Source organism: Hippocampus zosterae, chromosome 16, assembly GCF_025434085.1.
Source record: "Hippocampus zosterae strain Florida chromosome 16, ASM2543408v3, whole genome shotgun sequence".
NCBI lineage: Eukaryota > Metazoa > Chordata > Actinopteri > Syngnathiformes > Syngnathidae > Hippocampus > Hippocampus zosterae.
The window spans coordinates 19,267,221-19,286,788 of NC_067466.1; the positions used below are offsets into that span (position 1 = coordinate 19,267,221).

The 19,568-nt window shown below is 54.1% G+C and overlaps 2 protein-coding genes across 7 annotated transcripts; one reads left to right on the top strand and one right to left on the bottom strand.

The window, feature by feature from the left end:
• The first annotated feature begins 519 nt into the window (after positions 1-519).
• On the top strand, positions 520-11,770 carry LOC127589015 (periostin-like). 6 transcript variants are annotated; one of them, XM_052048079.1, is made up of 24 exons: positions 522-726; positions 1,589-1,687; positions 3,614-3,678; positions 3,795-3,952; positions 4,023-4,187; positions 4,271-4,417; positions 4,485-4,629; positions 4,883-5,095; positions 5,171-5,305; positions 5,400-5,548; positions 5,665-5,801; positions 6,322-6,452; positions 6,540-6,670; positions 7,331-7,433; positions 7,533-7,600; positions 7,785-7,830; positions 7,909-7,944; positions 8,609-8,664; positions 8,755-8,869; positions 8,945-8,980; positions 10,909-10,953; positions 11,103-11,189; positions 11,378-11,413; positions 11,506-11,770. In XM_052048079.1, exons 1-24 carry the CDS (start codon positions 593-595, stop codon positions 11,565-11,567), a joined length of 2,499 nt encoding a protein of 832 aa, XP_051904039.1. In that variant the 5' UTR covers positions 522-592; the 3' UTR covers positions 11,568-11,770. The 6 variants fall into 6 exon arrangements, 4 of the variants coding, with proteins under 4 accessions (XP_051904039.1, XP_051904038.1, XP_051904036.1 ...); XM_052048078.1 differs by having other exon boundaries at positions 8,609-8,869; XM_052048076.1 differs by having other exon boundaries at positions 4,488-4,629; positions 7,785-7,944; positions 8,609-8,869.
• Positions 11,771-13,333: 1,563 nt separating this feature from the next.
• Positions 13,334-15,812, bottom strand: LOC127587975 (UDP-glucuronosyltransferase 1A1-like). The gene is made up of 4 exons (XM_052046457.1): positions 15,741-15,812; positions 15,371-15,654; positions 13,992-14,687; positions 13,334-13,915 (listed from the first exon to the last, which is right to left on the bottom strand). The coding sequence occupies exons 1-4, from the start codon at positions 15,742-15,744 to the stop codon at positions 13,334-13,336; spliced, it is 1,566 nt and encodes a 521-aa protein (XP_051902417.1). The 5' UTR covers positions 15,745-15,812.
• Positions 15,813-19,568: the final 3,756 nt, after the last annotated feature.

Consider the following 19,568-nt stretch of genomic DNA (forward strand, 5'->3'; position numbering starts at 1 on the left):
TGTTGGGGGGGGGGGGGGTTACGCAAGTCTTTATGATCAATTTTATTCTTGAAGTCATAAAAGTGCCGAAATGAAGGATCCAAGTCATAAAGTGTAAGTAATGGGAGCACTTGTCCCCCGCCCCACCCCACTCATGCATCGTGAGCTCACTTGTTAGGAGGCAGAATTCAAAGGTGGGATTTTGAGTCCCGCTTCTGGATGCGGACTGATGGAAAAAAAAAAATGCAAGCCATGAGCCGTACTGGATATGAAAGACGTCTCAGTCCCTCGGGGCCACCGCGACCTTTGCCCCGAATGCTTTGGAACATCATGACGACATCGCCCAACGCATGTTGTCAACATGTCAATTGAACAAGCGAGGGTGTCCCGGGCGCTCCGGGATGGGATGGAGGTGTCAAACCGGTGGGGAGGGGCCACCGGGTTGACACCGTGCTGAGCTTGGCTGGGAGCTGACGGGGAAGAGGAAGGGGTGGCGGGGGTGGGGGGGGGTCTCTGCCCTGGATGTTGGTATAAAAGAGGCGCCCGGCCCAGCGGCCCTCACACATCTCAAGAAGCGGGCCGCGTTTCAGGCTTGGAAGAGAGCGCGCGCGTCATGACGGCTGACGGGATGCTTGGGGTGACCACGGCCGCCTTGCTGCTGGCGGCGCTCGGCTCGCTGGCCGGCGTGGACGCGTCGGCCTACGACAAGATTGTCAGCCACAGCCGCATCAGGGCCAGGAGCGAAGGGTAAGGACCCAAAGATCTTTTAAGGGCAGGCGGGGAGGCGGGGGGGGGGGGGGGGGGGATTCTGTTTTCAAGAAAAAAAGGAAATGATCACCAAAAATGGACCGAGAGAAAAAGCTTATTATTATCCTTCTGCTTATTATTGTTATCATTCTAAAAAGGATCATGTCATATGAGGGGGGGGGGGGGGATTCTATTTGTTTTAACAAAAGAACAGTCAGAGGAAAGAAAAATTAAGAAATTGATGAAAAATGTTCGTCAAAAAAATGCATCATATATTTTAGGATTCTATTTCATTGTTGAGTATAGGATGCACACTTTTCAAAATAAAAGTTTCCCATTTTTAAGATTAGAGAGCGTGCATGTGAGTAAAGAAGTTGCAGATTTGAGGGGAAAAAAAAAGTTGGGCCTTTTTCCGCCAAAGTGTGAAGAAAAAAAAAGTCATGCAAAGGAAAAGCTCAAAATTTTTTAGGCAAAATATTTTGATCTTTTTGTGAATTGTTGCTCCTATTTTTGGACTTTTTTTAAATTGTCTTGATATAACTCAATTACATTAATGAAAAAAAACGTTGCAAACGAGTAATGCGAATTAACAAACTGTCATTTTTGACAAGTGTTCCTTCAAGTGGAAAAAAAAAAAAAACAAGGCTTTGAATGTGTTTCAACTTTCAAAACATTTTTGATGCGGTCAAGAAGTTGAGGTGTCGAAATCAAAAGGCGGCCCGTGAATTGATGTCCACCGAAAATGTCACACCAATGACACCAAATTTTTGGTAGCGTCTGCTTCCGTTGCGCGCCTTCTTTCTCATCACTCAACAACTTCCACCTTTTCTGCCCCCCCCCCCCCACCCTAATCCCTGCTTAGGCCCAACGTGTGCGCCCTGCAGCAGGTTCTGGGCACCAAGAAGAAATACTTCAGCACCTGCAGGAACTGGTACAAAGGCGCCATCTGTGGCAAGAAGGCGTAAGTGCGGCATTGCCGATGGGACAAAAATGACGCAATTTGGTGGAGGTGGGGGTTGGGGGGGGGGGGGGGTCAGGGGGGGGGGTCAGGCCACAAAGGTGCTATCAAAGGTTCTTAAAATCAACCTACACGATGACTTTTAAAAATCCCGACCAGCAACCAGATGTCATTGAAAGCCGGCGGCGGGATTTGCGGTTTCTGCCGTCTTCTGAACAGACGTCGGCGGCTCGCATGGAAACAATTTGACGATGACGACATAAAAGCTTGCCGACAAACGACACAAGAAAACAATAACGCTGGAGCAACAGTGACTCGCGCGAGACCTTCCAGCGCAAATGCAGGAAGGAACACACAAATTGCGCCTGATGAGGCCACAGGGGGGCTTTTTGATTACTTGGCAGGAAAAACAAAACAAAACAAAACATCTTCATCGGTGCCAGGCTCTTGCGGCGCTTTTGTGTGTGTGTGTGTGTGTGTGTGTGTGTGTGCGCTCTCACGTATTGACTTGTCAGACTGTCAAAATGTCTGAGTTGAAAATGTTTGGCTTCATGCTCGGGCCTGGCTCCTTGAGGCTTTTTTTGTGGGTCCTCCCATGACAAACAATTCCACCCAGTTCCAAAGTCAACTCCCCATGCTTGGCAATCCTGTGTGTGTTTGTTTTGTTTTGTTTAGGTGCTATCCGCATTTTCCCCAAATTTGCCCCCGTTTTTCATGGCAAATCCTCCAAATGATGATCAAACTTTGAAGCCGAGGAAATCCTCCCAAATGGTCGACTTCCTGTGTGAAATCGGACGTGGGGCCTGAGACTTTTTGGTGCATCCTTTTCGGATCAGATAACGTCCAAAACCCGGGCCGGAAATTCAACCGCCTGCCGCAGTTTGGATTTGTCGATGACGATGGAGCGGCCAATTTGGTGTCCATCGATGAAACGATTAAAATTTTTTTTTTTTGGGGACCAATTCTCAATCTTTGATGGTAAATGAGAATTTTATTTTGAAGCCTTGAAATCTGGCCCCACATGGTGGACTTCCTGTTCAATGTCAACCAATGGCTTCTTCACAATCCACGGGCACTGAATTTTCAAAATAAAACTAAAACCATCCCATATTTAATCTGAAATCCCCCAAATGGTCCTCAAATTTTCAAAGCTCGGAATTCCCCCAAAAAATAATCAGCTTCCTGTTTCGTGTTTGTGAAATCTCTTGTTGCTTGGGGTGACGGGTGTCTGGGGCAGATTTTGTTTTTCACATTTTCCAAGGGCGCGACTGGGTGAGTTTTTTTTTTTTTTTTTTTTTCTTTGGTCTTTCCGAGTTTCATTTGCGGACATGTGGAGCACATCTGTTTGCCTGTCAGTGGGTGATGACATCATGGCTTCCTGACGTCCAGCTGCGTGCGCGGATATTCACACTTTTCACGCGCACGTGTGTGTGTGTGTGTGTGTGTGTGTGTGCGTATGAGAAAGTTGTTGAGAACAAGTCGTGTTGTCTATTAACTCAGCACGCGGTCCCCAATTGAGATGCTGGGGGTTTTTTTTCCCCAAAAAGGCCGGCCTGCTCCCACCGGACGAGCTTTTGTCAGCAGCCAGCCCGCCCCGTCGGCCTTGTGAATCATTCGGGAATGGCCGTGCGCAGAGATTCTCGCTTGAATTTTGTTCTCGTCACCACATCTCGTTTATTGCCCGCGAAAAGCAAAGAGAAAATTACATTCATCGAGTGGAGAGCGGGCGGGCCGGTGGTGAGCACGTCGACCTCAAAGTGCAGAGGTCACGGGTTCGATCGCGGGCCGCACGAAACGACGTGGCGGGCCGGACTGGCCCTCGGGCCTCGGCTTTGACACCGGCGGTCCAGCATTTGGCGTATTTGTGCTGGGAGTCTGAATTCTTTTTTTTTTTTTTTTTTTTTTGTCTTCCGCCCCCCCCCCTGGCAGGATGGTGGTGTACGAGTGCTGTCCCGGCTACATGAAGATGGAAGGCATGAAAGGATGTCCCGCAGGTCGGTGCCGCATATTATTTACATGTATGGGGGGGGGGGGGGGGGGGGGGAGTGAACAAAATGTCCTCTCTTCAATGGTGACCATCTTCCTTGCCACGTGGGGTTTTTGCCCAAAGTGGCCCCCATCGACCACGTGTACGGCACCCTGGGCCTGGTGAGGGCGCTGCAGACGCAGCAGTACGCCGACGTGTCCAAGCTGAGGGAGGAAATCGAGGGCGGAGGCTCCTTCACCCTGTTCGCCCCCAGTGATGACGCCTGGGACCGGCTGGATGCCGTGAGTAGCCCCCCCCCCCCCCAAACCGCCCCCCGGAAAGAAGGCAATTGACACGGCGTTGTGATTGCAGAGCGTTCGCTCGGCGCTGGTGGGCAACGTGAACAAGGAGCTGTACAACAGCTTGCGCTTCCACATGCTCGAGCGCCGCCTGCTGACCAAAGACATGAAGGACGGCATGAGCGTCGCGTCGGCGTACCAAGACTCGGCCCTGCGCATCAACCACTACGCCAACGGGGTGATGGGCGGCGGCCCTTGAGCTCAAGCGCCGGCGCCGCCGTGCCGCCAAGCTGAAACTCTCGTTCCGCCGCCGCCGCGCAGGTGGTGACGGTCAACTGCGCCAGGATCGTCCACGCCAACCAGGTGGCCACCAACGGCGTGGTGCACGTCATCGACGACGTCATCGGCCCCGTCAGCGGCACCATCAAAGGCTTCCTGGATGTGGAAGACCAGCTGTCCTCCTTCAGCGTAAGAACGCAGGAAACGCAGGACAAAAAATTTAAAAAATGCCAACGCGCGGTGAGCTTTGTGCCAGCAGATGGCGGCGTTGGCCTCGGGCGCCATGGACAAGCTGGACCGGCCGGGCCACTACACGCTGTTCGCCCCCACCAACGCCGCCTTCGACCGCTTGGGGCCGGGCCACCTGGAGCGCCTCATGGGGGACAAGGACGTCATTGCAGGTACCCGCGTCGACGTCGAGCTTCGGCTTTGGACCGTTAGCCTCGTGCCACGCGTTGACTTTGGAAACGCTAAAGCGTCCTCGCTTTGGTCCGACTCTCAAAACGACCTTTGACCGGGTTTTTCGGTTGCTGGACATGTCGGCGCAGATCAGCCAGGCCCGACTTGATGTAAACGAGTGCCTCGTTGTTGCCTCGTTGTGTCACCGACCGTTCCTGATCCCCGAGCCACCTCACGTCTCGTCCCGTTTGGCAGCCCTGGTGAACTACCACCTGCTGAAGAGCGTCCAGTGCTCGGAAGCCATCATGGCGGGCTCGGCGTACGAGACGGAGGAAGGCGGCAGCGTGGAGGTGGGCTGCGACGGCGACAGCCTGACCGTCAACGGCGTCAAGATGGTGCTGAAGAAGGACATCGTGGCCACCAACGGCGTCATTCACCTCATCGACCGGGTCCTGGTGCCCGACTCGGGTAAGGACCGCCGCCGCCGCGTGACCGACCGCTTTCAAATGGAACTGAACCCCCCCCTCGCCGGCCGCTGACCAGCCAAGACTGCCGTGGAACTGATGGGCAAAGACCAGAGCACCTTCAGCGACATGCTGTCCCAACTGGGCTTGGCCGCCGCCTTGGGACCCAAGACGGAGTACACGCTCCTCGCCCCCGTCAACGCGGCCTTCACCGGTGAGCCAAACGCCGCCACCTCCCGGCATCTTGCCCCCCCCCCCCCAGCTCCCACATCTGAAGCGACCGTCTCCCCGTCGCTTGCCTTTGCCAGACGAGGTGATGGCGACGGACGGCGCGCTGCTCAAGCGCCTCCTGCAGAACCACATCCTGAAGCGCAAGGTCACGCTGGACCAGCTCTACAACGGACAGCTGCTGGAGACCACCGGCGGGAAGCTGCTGCGAGTCTTCATCTACCGCACGGTGAGCTTCCAAGACGGGCCAAATTTGAGCCGCGTCGCCCCCCCCCCCGCCCCCCCTGACGTCAACGTTGCCATCTGGCTTGGCTTTGCGGCCGTGGTCTGGCAAATCGGTTTTAGGCGGCGTGCATCGAGAACGCCTGCATGGTGCGCGGCAGCAAGCGAGGCAGCAACGGCGTCCTCCACCTCATCAGGACCATCATCAGAACCTCGCACAAGACCACCTACGACATCCTCAAGGCCGACGGCCGCTTCAAGTCAGGACAAGTACTCCTTTGGCCGGGAAATTTCTCAAAAGGGGGGAGGGTGGGGGGGGGGCACATGTGTTGGACATCCAAAAAAAAAAACAAATCATCACCTCATCATATGCACATTTTGGTTGTGCTTGATGATCCCCCCCCCCCAAAATCTGGAATGAGTTTGACAGCATTTGTGTCCAGTCCAAGACTTTTTTTTGGGGGGGTGGGGGTGTAAACGATTTTCTTTTTGGCTGGCTTTGTAATTTTCCATGTCTCTTGACATGCTGGAAGAAGAACGCCAGGCAATGTTTGGCTTCCATGTTTGACGTCCAAAACAAAACAAGTTTCTGTTTTTGCTTCTTTTTATGTCGCTGGATTTTCTAAATCCAACTTGGCCGTCACGAATGGAGACGGCGGCTCGAGCTGACCCCCCTTTTGATTTGGACGTGAAATGAAATGAAAACTCGTTTATCTCCCGATGGTGACAGCCATTTGTTTTGCTTCCAAAATGGCCGGCGTCTCGCCATCACCAACGCAGCCTTTTCCTGTCCCTGATGGCGACGGCCAATCTGACCGAGCTGCTGGAGCGAGACGGCTCCTTCACCGTCTTCGCGCCGACCGACGACGCCTTCGCCGACATGACGGCTGACGACATGGCGCTGCTGAAAAGTCCGTCGCCCGGCTCGGCTCGGCTCGGCCGCGTTCGAGGCTCCGCCGAGCCGGCAAAGAAAAAATTGGGCTTTTGCCTTCCGCCAGGCGACCCGACGGCGCTGAGGACCATCCTGCTCTACCACGTGGCCCGCGGCATCTTCATCAATGGCGGCCTGGAAGGGGGCGTGACCAATCTGCTCAAGACGCTGCAGGGCAGGAACCTGCACGTTTTGTCCGTAAGTTGACAGCAAAATATCGGGCCTTTTCGGCCTCGGATGCGATCTCTGGCGGCGCTCCCGACATTGTTCGGGAGCTGGCGGGCCTCCTTCCCGAGCTCCCGGTCGGCCCCCGCGGGGCTCGCCGCTGAACGTCGGAGGTGGGCGGGCGGGCCTGGACGAGGGGAAAGCGATCCCGGGGGTGACTCAGCCGGGGCCTCTTGATTGCAGGAAGCGCCGTCACCAAGCTGAGCGGTCTGCTTTCGCCATCAACTCGCAAACTTAACACCAGGAAGTCACTGGAGAGGGAATCGGAATCCCTGCTCTCGATCGAGCGGACAAACTGCGAGTTTTTGTTGGCGGCATCCCCAAATTTTGGGCCTTCAACGTGTTGTCAAAAGCTTTTAAAAAATTTGAAGGCCAAACTGCGATTGTCCCGTGAGCAGCTGACAGTTTCTGGCCGACGGTGGTCGCTGTGCCGGAGCAACCGCTCAACTTTGCTCCGTGGAATATTTTTCCGAGTCATCGAGAGGACGCGTCGAATTGAGAGTTAGGACCACCAGGGGTTGACGATGAGGAGCTTTAGCTTTAGCGTTAGCTTTTATGCTACGCTAAACGCCCGTTCATTGTCGCAGCCACCGTAGGCTTACCCGAGAGTCTTCTTCCTTTGTGGGTCTCCAGGTGAACAACTCCATTCACGTCAACTCCGTGGACGTTGCCACGAGTGATCTGATGGCCACCAACGGCGTCATCCACGTGGTCAACAACCTTCTCTATCCAGCGGGTTGGCACTTTTACTACCCCAAAAATGTTCAAAAAGCAGCAGCAGGAGCAGCTCCTCTCCGATGATGCCTGATTCTTTTCGGGTTTTTTGTCCTTGCAGACCTTCCGGTGGGTCGCGAGGACCTGCTGCTCCTCCTCAGGAAGCTAATCAAGTACATCAAGATTAAGGTGTGTGTGTATGTGTGTGTGAACTGATACCGTGACAAAAACTGGCAATGTTTGTGGCCCCAAATGACGTTCCAATTTCCCTCCAAAACACAAAATGATCGAGGAGCAATCACGTGAACGTTGCCACGGAGATGATTGCGAACCTGCCAGGTGACGACTCCTGCTTTGTTTTTGTTCCCCGCAGTACGTGTCAGGATTCTCTTACTCGGAGATCCCGCTCACCTTCCTCAGTAAGTCTGGTCCCTCTCCTCGGCCTGAGCTTCGCCTCGCAAATATGCTCCGGCTGAAGCTCTTTTGTTCATCCGCAGGGAGGACCGTCACCGTGACAAAGTACACCGAGAAAGGTAGGGGCTCCCGCTCGCGCGCTCAGATTGGGCGGACCCGTTTGCGCCAAGTAAATGCCCGGATGGATGCCTTTGGCAGGGAAGGAAAAGGGCGGCGGCCCTTTTGCTTCCACTTCAAAAGTCGGACCTGGGCGCGAAATCCCTTTCCAGAGTCTTCCCAGAAGCGTGGAAGCTCCGGAACTTTTCCCTTCCTGGCTTTCCCGCCCAAAAGTGCCATTGCGGTGTTTTCATCTTTCCAAAGTGGAATTTCCGTGGATGCAAGCCTCCCGATTGCGCTCTTAACGTCCGGCGGGAGCCGTCGGCGTATCGAGCGCTTGGCGTTTGGTCAGGAGCTCATTAGAGCCGTCAGTCCTGCCGCGAACTCTGCGCTTCGGGGAAGGCGGAGCAGATAAAGAAGGAGCTACTCGCAGGAAACGGGAGATATCGCGCGGCGGTACGACAGCCGGCAGCCGCCGCCGCCGCGGTTTCCAAATCATGCCTGACGTGTGTCAAGATACGCGAAAGCCGCTTTCCAAAGGCCCAACTGGACACGGTCAGCCCGGTCCTCTTGAGAAGCCCTTCTGCTCCCATTTCAAATAGCAATTTGAAGCGCGGAACCGTGCCCTGAAACCCCCCCGGACCTGTCCCTCTTCCGGTTCTTGATGCTGGCATTTCCTCCTCGCAGTCCCCGAACCAACCGAAGTCGTGCGGGTCTTCGAGGAGCGACCGTCGCTCACCGAGGTGGCGGAAGGCAAACCCTCCATCACCGAGGTAACTCGGGTCATCCAAAGGCAACCCACCATCACCCGGGTGGTGGTGGCGGCGGCGCAGGGCGAGCCGGTTGTCACCGAGCTAACGGGCGTGGTGGAGCGGGAGCCCTCTGTTACCAAGGTAACACGAGTCATCGGGGAGCCCGGCGTAAGGAAGGTGACCAGAGTCATCGAGGGTGAGACGTCCGCCTTGTGCGATCGCCAATGGCCTCCGAATGCCGGGAGATAATCCAGGACTTCTGAAACTTTAGGTGGACACGTCGTATCGGAACACAAGACCGTTGCAGGTCAGTACCCAAGATGTTTTGGGGGGTTTTATGCGGGTGTCTAACAGAAACGTCGTCGTCATTGTCATCATCACTCTGACTCCGACATCATTCTCATGGTGTGCGCGGGATTTTCCCCAGAAAGTCAGACGGGCATCGGTAGCATCTGGAACTGCAAACAAAAAACGCAACCAAAAAACACCAAAACAGGAAAAACTAAAAGTTCACGACTGGAAAAGTGTTTCGAATCAAAAGCATACGCGAGGTTCACCAAAGACTGAATTGTCTGAGATCGTTAGCTTTGTCCCGTTTCTTTCTTCTGGTTGAAGATGTTCTTCTGCTCTTTGATGTTCACCAAAATGTGCGCAAGGTGCTCGTTCCAAATCATCTCCACTGGTAGAGGAAAAAAAAAAAGTGTCTCTCGGCTTTGCCGTTCGCTCAAAAGAATGTTTAGACTTGGTTCATTGAATGGACGTTACTCGCAGTCATCTGGGCCGAACCAAAACCGCAAGACTCGCACGTCAACTTTGTCGGCGACTCCAAAACGCTCCGTGATGTCTCCTCAAAACATGTGTTGACGAGACTTGAAATTGTTGTTTATGACCAAGCGTTTTATGGGTTCGCCCTTCCAGGCCGACGGCTCATAAAGTCTCTCGGCGAGAGAGCGGCGCAATAAATGAGAAGCAATAAATCCAGCCGTTCGGCCCGAGTCGTAAATGACGTCGCTGACGGATTGGCGGCTCGTCTGCAAAGAACAGTCCGGGCAAAAGTTGCGTTGTCGCTTTCAACAAACGCAGCCCGATGCAACACCATGATGTTTGCATGTCTGACGCATAACGCAAAAACACAGACGCCTCATCGGGCGCGTTGGCCCGTTACTGCCGTGTGTCCGCCATATTGGATGTGGCAGTCCATGGAGCGAATTCACAAAATGAATGCCTGCCATTCATTCATTCGCAGGTTCGGTGATGAAACCAGTGCCCCAATAATCTCGTGTTACACGGCAATTGAATCAAGCAGAGAAGGTTCCAGTCCCGAGAGAGGTTCCACTTTCAAAGACGAAAGTTCTCGTCCGTCGTGAGGCTTCTAGTTACGAGACGGGGCTCTTTTCCACAGAGAAGGTAGCAGACGGCGGATAGAATTTTAGTTGCAGGTGAAGTTTCTATTTCCAAATGAGGGTACTAGTCCCAAAGTAGGAAAAGGTCCTAGTCTTCAGAAAAAGGTCCTGGTCCTGAGAAAAGGTCAAAGTCCTTACAGAAGGGGATAGTCCCAAGAGTGTTGCACCCCAGAGAAATATCGAGAGAGGATGTGGATGCCCGGCGAAGGATTGAAAGAAAGTTCTTGTCCCGAGTGAAGGCTCTAGTCCTGGACAAGGGTTCAAGTCCTGACAGAAGATTGCGGCCTTTTTTTTAGTCCTGAAAGTAAACGGTAGTCCCAAGGAAAAGAAAAGAATGCCGTTGTCTCAAGACGAGATTCTTGTTGCAAGAGAAGATTCTTGTCCTGGGACCAGACACAAGATGTGCTGTTACCGGGAGAAGGATCCAGTCTCGAGAGAAGGCACTCGTCTCGATGGAAATCCGCTTGTCCCAAGAGGAGGTGCTCGTATCAAATGTGCAGGTTGAAGTATCGAAAGAGGGTTTTAGTCCCGAGAAAAGCCGGAAGGTACCGGTCCTCAGAGAAGATTCCAGTCCCCAAAGAATGTTCTCGTCTCGAGCGAAGTTTGCGCTCTGGAGAAAAGGCTCAATGAGGCGTCTGTGTCCGTTATGTGCGCCGGTGCCGCGGTGCGGCGATGCCAGAAGCGTCCGCTTCCGTCCGCCGTTCCGTCCGTCTGTCCGTCCATCTCACCGTCTGTTGGCGTTTGGTAATGGCGGAGGTGGAGGCGGTAGGGTCTGTCTGTCTTTCTGTCTGTCGAGGTGAATTAATGGATTGACTCTCGACAACCTCCCAAGGTGGAGCGAAGTCCCCCGCGGAGTTCGAGCCGCATATCATCGAGGGTAGGGGCTCCCGCTTGCATTTCCCCAAAATCCACAGGAGTCTTGACTCTGCATTGTGTCTTGATTGGATGCAACAAAAAAAAATCAACCGCTACTTTGGATTGATTTTATCGGATTGATTTTTAACTTGGCGTGCTCGATCCACGCAGGGCCGGACTTCTCCAAGATCACCACCATCCACGGCGACCCCTCCTTGATAGAACAGGAGTCCGAGAGAATCACCAAACTCATCCAAGGTTTGTTTGTTGTGGACGTTCCGAGGTCTGAACCTTTGGACCTCGATTGGACTTTTGTCTGGAAGAGTCTCGATCTCGGCACGATCTTCGCAATGCCATGGACGCTAGGTCCACTTGAAGACTTGAGATCTCTAAAGTCGATCGGGGTGGCGGATTAGATCACTAACGATTGTGTGTCCACGTCGCAGAGGGAGGCAAGTTTGCCGGCGTCAGGAACGCTCCAGGTAACCATGCAAAGACGGTGGCACTCGCTCACTGACCGCAACACGTGGACTCGGACTTGTTGTTGACTTCCCCTTGTGGTCTGGGTCCTCAGCCGGCATGAGGAGGAGGAGGACCCGCTTGGTGAGGCGTCACCGCAAGACCGCGCCCCACTGAAGAAACCCGACAGCATTCGCAAGGAGGCTCATCCCGGCTCCATTTTTCTATCCGGAGCGAACGCTTGCTGTGATCAAAAAGTGACATGTACGAATTGTGATGATGATGACGATGCATTTTCGGTTTTGGTGCTCGCAACGCTTTGAGATGTTTCAAACAATTCCATTCATCTCGAGGTCAATAAAAGACATTTTCTAAATCCACCGAGTGCCGACTGTCTTTGATCTTGATGAGAACGGCTCCGCTCTCGCCTCTCGAGTCCGAAATATGTTTTGTGATGTCAAGTCCTCTTATCTATAATTGAATCGGCTTTGATATAAAGAAAAATCTGGTCAACAGTTTAGCGTTTCATCTTTAACGAGAAACGTCTTTCAATTTGTTGAGGACGAAATGGTCTTGAATAATGACGAAAAACCACCCGCGTGAAAAGTACAGTTTTTGTCAGAGAGTCAAATGTCTGACAAAAACGTACGTTGGCTTGGTTGACGCTTCATCTTTAATTTGAAGAAGAAAGTGACTCGTTTGATGTTGAAGAGAAAGCAGAAGGCACCCGGCGCCAAACCCTGCGAGTGCTTTCTGGAGGCTCTTTGATGTTTTCCAGGCAACCCATCACGGAAAAGCGCCTCCTGAAGCCTGGAAACGTCTTCGTCTACCAAGTCCAAAGTCTTGTTTCTGAGCTCGGACTCCCCACCGCGTCTCCAGGTGTCCTCCCGGGGGCCCGAGCCCAAACGCTTGGCCCGGGCCTGGCTCGTCCGTCCGCGTCCAGCTGGCTCAATTAGCGACAGATGAAACTACAGAGGCCACATCTGCTTCATCTGGGCTGGGACTCGTCAAGTCCACCATGACGCAATACATCGAGAAATGCGCCGGTCCAATTCCAAACCTCGAAATGCATCGGCAGCGTTGCGCGTTTGAACGGAGGAAAGAAGGCTCGACAAGTCTCGGTGGGAAAACAAATAATAAAGCGGCGCTCGGGAATCAATCATTGAGGACTCCCGTGTTTGTGGAGAGGCGCCCGATGGAAGAAGCGGCGACTAAATCATCTTTGCGTTTCCAAAAGATTCCTTCAGTTTTTCATTGATAAGGTCTCTACAGCTAGGACTCCGGTCTCAAATACCGCATCTGACCCCTCTGACTTGACTCTGAAATGGGCCTCAAGGTCTGCGGATCGGGACCGTGAGGCCATTTGACCTCGTGCGAGTTGACTCTTGGAAAAGTTTGTCACCTTTGAACAACACTGCGCTCAACGGTTTTTGCAAGTTTACGTAGTTAGCCGTCAACACAACAACAAACAATTAGTGACTCCAGTTTTGACACATCTTTTATTTACGACGACAAAGATCATTTCTACTTTTGTCCCAAGGGTTAGTCCCATGAAGACATTGTCTCGTTCTTGGCAGGAGACCGTCAAGGATTTCTGAAAAGAAAGAAAAAAGGGGGCGTCGTCATCATGACCAAAATGTCCTTGGAAGCACCGCGGATGAAAACGTGCCAGACAGACGAGATGGTGATGACTCCATCTTGTTTGATTATGAGCAGGGATGTCTTTGGGGAAGTCAACAAAATGTTTCCTCTGCCTCGGCAGTCACGGTGACCTCATCATCAGAGCGTGGGGGAGCTTTTTTTTCCGATCCCAAGCTTTTGACCGGCTCCAAGACACGAGGAACGAGACGCAAACGGGGACGCCGATGCCGAGGATCTCAACCGCGATATGAGGAATTCGCACACGCTCTAGGCTCTTTCGATCGACGCCCGTCTGTAGATTCCTACTGTTGTTTCGCTTTGTCTTTTCTGGTCTTTTTGCAGCAGAGGAGCCTGACGAGAGCCACGGCGATCAACGCCGGCGCGGCCGCAAGGGCCGCCAGCAGCAGGGCCACGTCGACGCCGTAGTACGCGTACCAGGGCATCTCGTTGGCCCGGATGCGCAAGTGCCGCGCCCCCTTGTGCCGCATCACGTACTCCACCCAGAAGACGGCCCGGTCCATGGGACTCACGGGCTGGTCGCGGTGCAGTTCCGACAGCCTCCGCATGTTTCGCCGGTAGTCGTCCCGGCCCAGGACCTCCTTGAGGCCGGCCTCGAATCCTCGGGCCAGGTGGGCCAACTCCAGCAGCTTGGCGGCCCCTCGGCGCTCCAAGCGCAGCAGGTTGTCAAACTGGTCAAAGAAGAGCGGGATGCCCAGCACGGGGACGCCGTAGAAGATGGCCTCCTGGAGTCCGTTGGTCCCCCCGTGAGCCACAAAGACTTTGGTCTGCGGGTGGGCCAGGAGATCCTTTTGGGGCATCCAGTCCACCAGCAAGGTGTTGTTGCCCAGCGCGGCCGGCCGAGGGCCCCTGTGACGCCAAATCACCTAGAATGCAAAAGGCCAAAAGCGGTCAGAGTGTTTTCATTTCGCTTTGGGCTTTGAGCCGAAAGTTTTCCATTACCTTCTGTGGCAACCTGGCGAAGACGGCGGCGATTTCCTCGGCTTCGCGCTCGGGCAGAGCGCCCACCAGACTGCCGAGACTCATGACGACCACGCCGTGCTCGCCGGCGCTCTGGACAAAGTCCTCCAGGTGCGCGGGCAGCGGGCGGCCGGCCCGGCACTGGAAGCCCCCGATGTAGATCACGTTGGGCACGGTGGGCCGCGGGAAGTCAAAGACGAAATCGCTGCGGAAGAGCCAAATGTCGGCCTGTTGGAGGAGCGAGGTGATGTCGCAACCGCCCCGGATGTGCTTCTCGCAGAGGGCGCTGTAGATGGGATCCATCAGGATTTTCCGCTGGAGGGTGACCAGGACGTAGAAGAAGACGTTCTTCACCCTCTGGAAGAAGTTCATTTCGTCCGTCAGGCCCGAGCCCGTCACGGGGACGTAGGACAGGGGCGACGGGGCCACGGCGAAGTGGCCCTCGCCGCCTGGGATCCAGCGGACGTTCAGCACGAGAGGAAGGTCCAAGTACTTGGCCAGAATCACGCCGGCGGTGATGGCCGGGTCGGTCAGGACCAGGTCGAAGCGGGAGTCTCGTAAACTCTGAATCTTCTCCTCGTCATCCAGGAGCTCGGAGAGGCCGGCGGCCCACGCGGAGTGGGACCGGTAGATGAAGTTGGCGAACTTGCGGTGCATCCAGTGTCCTTCTCGGAGGCCCTGGGAAAACGTAGACCAGAATGACAACGACTTTTCTCGGTTGACCGGAATGAAAAATCAACGTCACGTTCTTTCGGACGCCCTCGATGGGCATATTTGCAGCGCAAAAAAACCACAACTATCACTCAATCGCGTTGAGCCAATCAGAAGAAAGCTCACGGCATCGTTTCATACGAGCAGCCAATCCAGTGTCACCTTATTGAGGGGAGGAGTCAGCTTCCAGGAAGTGAAGTCCGCACCTGACATTTGCTTTTCTCTCTTCGGGTGAGTTTGTTTTTTTTCCCCCTTGCTCTGCTCCTTTTGTTTTGAAGTCAAAAGCTAATCCTTGAAGTACAGAGTGGGATACTTGAGAGTAGTCACCATGTGGAGGTTTGTTTGGTGTGATTTTTACTTCTAAATGCTAAACTATGCTATTAGCTATGCTACGAGGTGCTAAAGCAATGACCTTCAAGGGTGCGCGTGGGACTAACAAGGTCATGGTGCTGTCGTCCAATGGATTGTCTATTTCCGGGTTTAAGGTCAAGGTCAAGGTGACCTTTTAACCTGTCACCCCTGACTTTAGTCAAATGGTTTTGTTTTGTTTTGTTTTGTTTTGTTTTGGGTTGGCCCAACAGGTTATGAAATATCTGAAACGGGACCACTACTCCCAAATCTGCCTAAAACCGCCACAACCGGGACACTACCTTAATGAGCTCCTGTATAAATTGAAAAAATTCCTCCCATCTTCCGGCGATGTCGATGGTGACGGCGGTGTAGAGCGGCGAGCTTTGGGGCACGTAGATGCTCTTGGAGGATCTGACGACCGTCAGCCGGTGTCCTCGCTGGTGGAGCTCCTCCAGAAGAACCTTCATGTTGATCCAATGGCTCCCGTCCACGGGGAAGACCAGGATGTTGCCGGCGTCGCAGCCCGGCGGACCCGCCGACAACGCCCACAGGACCAGCGGCAACAAGGCGAGCGGCGGCGAGACTGAAACGCAGACAAAGTTGACACAAGGTCCAACCGGAAAGCTCGGAATGCACTTTAGCTCATTTTCTAGCCGAAAGCCAATGTACCCATGGTGCGGATTGGCGGCGGCTACGGGAACGGGCGGCAGCGCGTTGTCATCTGAATGTTGGACTTGAAACCGGAGCCAAAGGTAAACTTTTAATGTTTAATCTCCGGGCAAGATAACAACAGAAGTCACGTGACCTTCGCAGCGTCCCGTCCCGTCCCCCATGACACTCGGTCCTGAATCTCAACTCATCCATGAGTGAAATGGGTGGGGCGTGGGCGGGGTGGGGGGTGTTTGGGAGTGCCTGCTTCAGGAAACGGCTGGACAGGTGCTTCCTCCTTCCTGTTAGCTGCCTTATCAAGCGCACTGTGCCGCGTTTGGTTCATCGTTTGATGCAAAAACCATGTACCAAAAACCGCTGAACAAATAAAAAAAAAAGGGGGGGGGTGTTTTTTCAGCCCTGATCCGAACAGGATGATGACTCAAGTACCACTGTAGTAAAAAAATGGAGGAAGCAAAACAACTGCGGCGTTGCTGACCAGCAGGAACGAGTCAAGTGCAAGCCGCTAACCAGGGGCGGAGGAAGGGGGGGGGGGGGGGGATGCAGAAGCGAACCAGCGCCCAAACTCGTCCGCAAAGTTCCAATGATGTTGGGACAAATCTCGGCGGGAGTGCAAAGTCGTACGCGAGACGCCGCCGTCGACAGCTCGGGAACGTGCCGCCGAGCAGGTTGGCGCTCGCCAAATAACTGCGCAGATGATGTCAGCGTGTTAACATGACGGCCAAGCCAACAAAAACGCCGGCGTGCCAATCGTTTTGGAGGCGGGGGGAGGGGGGGGGGGGGTTGAGATCTGACTTGAAAAGGAAATGCTGGGCACCCTGAAATGTTTTGAATATTTAAGGTCGGCGAGGTCACACTTCATTCGTTGTCTGAGCACTCTGACCGTCCGTTCAAGAAGATCAAAGGTCAACTCTGGCCAGAAAAAAAAAGTGCTAAAATAGCGATCGCAGCACGTTCATAAAAACAAATGAAACCTTCCACAACCCCCCCCCCACCCCCCATCATCACACACCAGCCACCACGCCATACACACGTGTCGGCATCATTCGCAACAACGACACAGGGGTTGTGCACGTGCGTGCTTGCGTAACACCCTCCATTGTGACATTGTCCTCATGGAAGGGGGGGAAAAGAGGCGTCATTTGTCTGCGGCGTGTGCACGGAACTCCCCAGGAAAAATGATCTGCGTTTGTGTCGCATTTTTCTCGCGTGACACACGTGTTGACTTTGACAGCTTTGTCTTTGTTGACGCCGTGTGGCCTCAGCGCAAACATGTCTCCCGCTCGTCTGGAGCGTTGACATGACGGCACGCAAACCAAAAGGTGGGGGGGGGGGCGCGGGTTTATCCCCTTTCCAAGACGAGCGCTTCGTGACGCTGCCGTCGAACTAGCTTGGCCTCCTTTCGGACGCTTTTTGTCCCCCCGATGGCCGCAAGCAAAGCTAGCTTGCGGCGGCTAGCTTGCGGCGGCTAGCTTGCGGCGGCTAGCTTGCGGCGGCTAGCGGAGCGGCTTCTAAACGTTTCAAAGCCGGATCCCTTACGGTCGGCGAGCTCCGCCCACGCAGCCAAACGTCTGCAAATATAATCAGCGGACGTGGGACGGCGCCTTCAAACGCTGATGTCATCTAGCGGATGTAATGCGTGCGGACGCGTCGGCTTTCTTGCCGTCTTTCCGACGCGGCCCACACCTGGCGGGCTTCGACGCAGCGGCTCGGGAATCCGCCCGCGCGCTTTGCTGGCCCGGCCATTAAAGCCGAGAGCTGGAGCGACGGCTAATCGGAATTGAAGGAAGAATGTGTGTGTGGGGGGGGGGGCTGAGCCGGCTTTTTCATTGCGCCCGAGCAAAGATGGCCGCTCATGTCCACGACGACTGCTTTTATCAGCAACTTGTTCCCGCCTCTGCCTCGTGTCTTCTTCTTCATGTCATCAAGCACACGGATTTATGACTTTCCTATTCCATGTGATGACGGACTCGGTTTTTTTTTGGGTGGGACAAGCAGAGCAACGTGCGTTTGCTATTTTTGGCACGTCCCTGACGTGACCGTAAGCGCTTTGAATGAACATGGAAAAGTTTTAGCGGACGTTATTCTGGCAAATACAAGCCGGAGATAGGATTGCATCTTTACGATGACGCGGGGGGGTCCGGGGCCCATTCCCAACACGGAAGAGCGGCTCAGGAGTGCGGGCAAGTTGCGCAAGGCCGTCGCCCATGACATCAGCGCCCGTGCATGCTGCGCCGCGGGATGCGTTTGCGCACGCCCGTGCAGATAGCATTGCGTGCGCCTCAGAGATGAGCGCACAAAAGGCCTCGAATCCTTCTTAGGCTCGGTTCCTTTGGTGGTCTCAACGTGGTTGCGGCCTTCCAAACTCCCCGACCCCCGCAAGTCGGCCATTTTGGATTTAAACTCCCGTTGCCACCTGCAGCCTTCGTCGTGCTCGCAATAGCAAATGTTCCATTTTCTCCACCTTGCCCGCGCTCGTACGATGTCACGTTGACACCATCGGCGTGAAACGGCTCGGCGGGGGTGTGGGGGGGGGGGGGGGGGATGAACGGAACGAGGCCAAAACTGTCACCGACGGATTTGGGGTTGTCGTCGGGAGTGAGATGATGAGCGAAGCATTTCACGCCCTCCATGTGGAATCGTTTTGCGGCGATGGAGAGTCGGCCGTCGTTAGCATGCTAGCGCGGCTAAACCACGTCAGCTTGGGGTGGGGGGGTTCTTCTTTTTTGTCTTTTGTTGTTGTTTTTTTTTTTTTTCTAACGGCCTTGAAGGCAGGCGGTTTGTTTGTTAGTTGCCAGGATTACGCTGGGAAACACACAAGTGTTTTTCATGAGGAACACTACCAGATTCATCCATTTCTTTTTCTTTCCACTTTTAATACGACCCCCCCCCCCCCCAACGCCCTTTCCGGATGCATTGCGTCCGGTTTTGGTGTACGGATCACGTCGCCTTATGGTGACATTTGCAAAAACGAATCCGTGTTCAAGACGGAATACGAGGAGCAAAAGGCCAAGCCGTGACTGGTCGCTGTCGTTTTGGTCCGACAGCAAGCGACAAAATGGCCGCCCGTCTCCTGAGATGGGCAAAAACGGGGGCCATTTTGCTGCTTGACTCCTTCCACAAACGCAAAGCGGACCACAATGCCGTGTTTAAAACCTCAGCAGAGTTCCGCTGAGTGCGTTCCGTTGGTCTTTGAGTTGCCTTTTGGGACCCCCCCGCCCTCCCCACACCAAGTGTTTGTGTATTTCCGCTGATTGCAAGAAATTGAAATAAACACAAGCTTGGTTGCGCATCAAAGAGCTCACGAAAGCATAAACGCTTCAAGGTCGCCGCGCTTTGCGTCTCCATCCTGAGAAGTTCGAGCCGCCGACGATCCCACCCGGGATGTTTTGGGACGTAGCCCCGACGTTCGCCGCGAGCACTGACACGACTCGACGAACCACTAAAAAAAAAAAAAAACCCTCAGCAAAAGCGTTGAAATCTCACGCACAGGTTGACCTTCCACAAGCTCGGTCACGTATGTGGACTTTTAGCTTGAGAAAGAAAGGGGCCCGTGTTTGTGCGCTCGCGTGAAAACCCAACCGCACCCACAACTCTTGGGCTCTCATAAAGGAACCTCTTATCCCCCCCGCTCAGATGTTGACACAGCGCTTTCATCGCAACAATTGCGCCAGCGGATGTACAGTATGCATTTCATACGTTGCATGGCCATCGGCCAACGAAAGCCACGCCGCAGATGAAAATGCCGTTTTTGTATGTTGGCACGTTGGCAAATAATGGAGACTGGAGCTGTGCGCTCAGTCGTTCGGAAACCAGCACAGCGCTTGT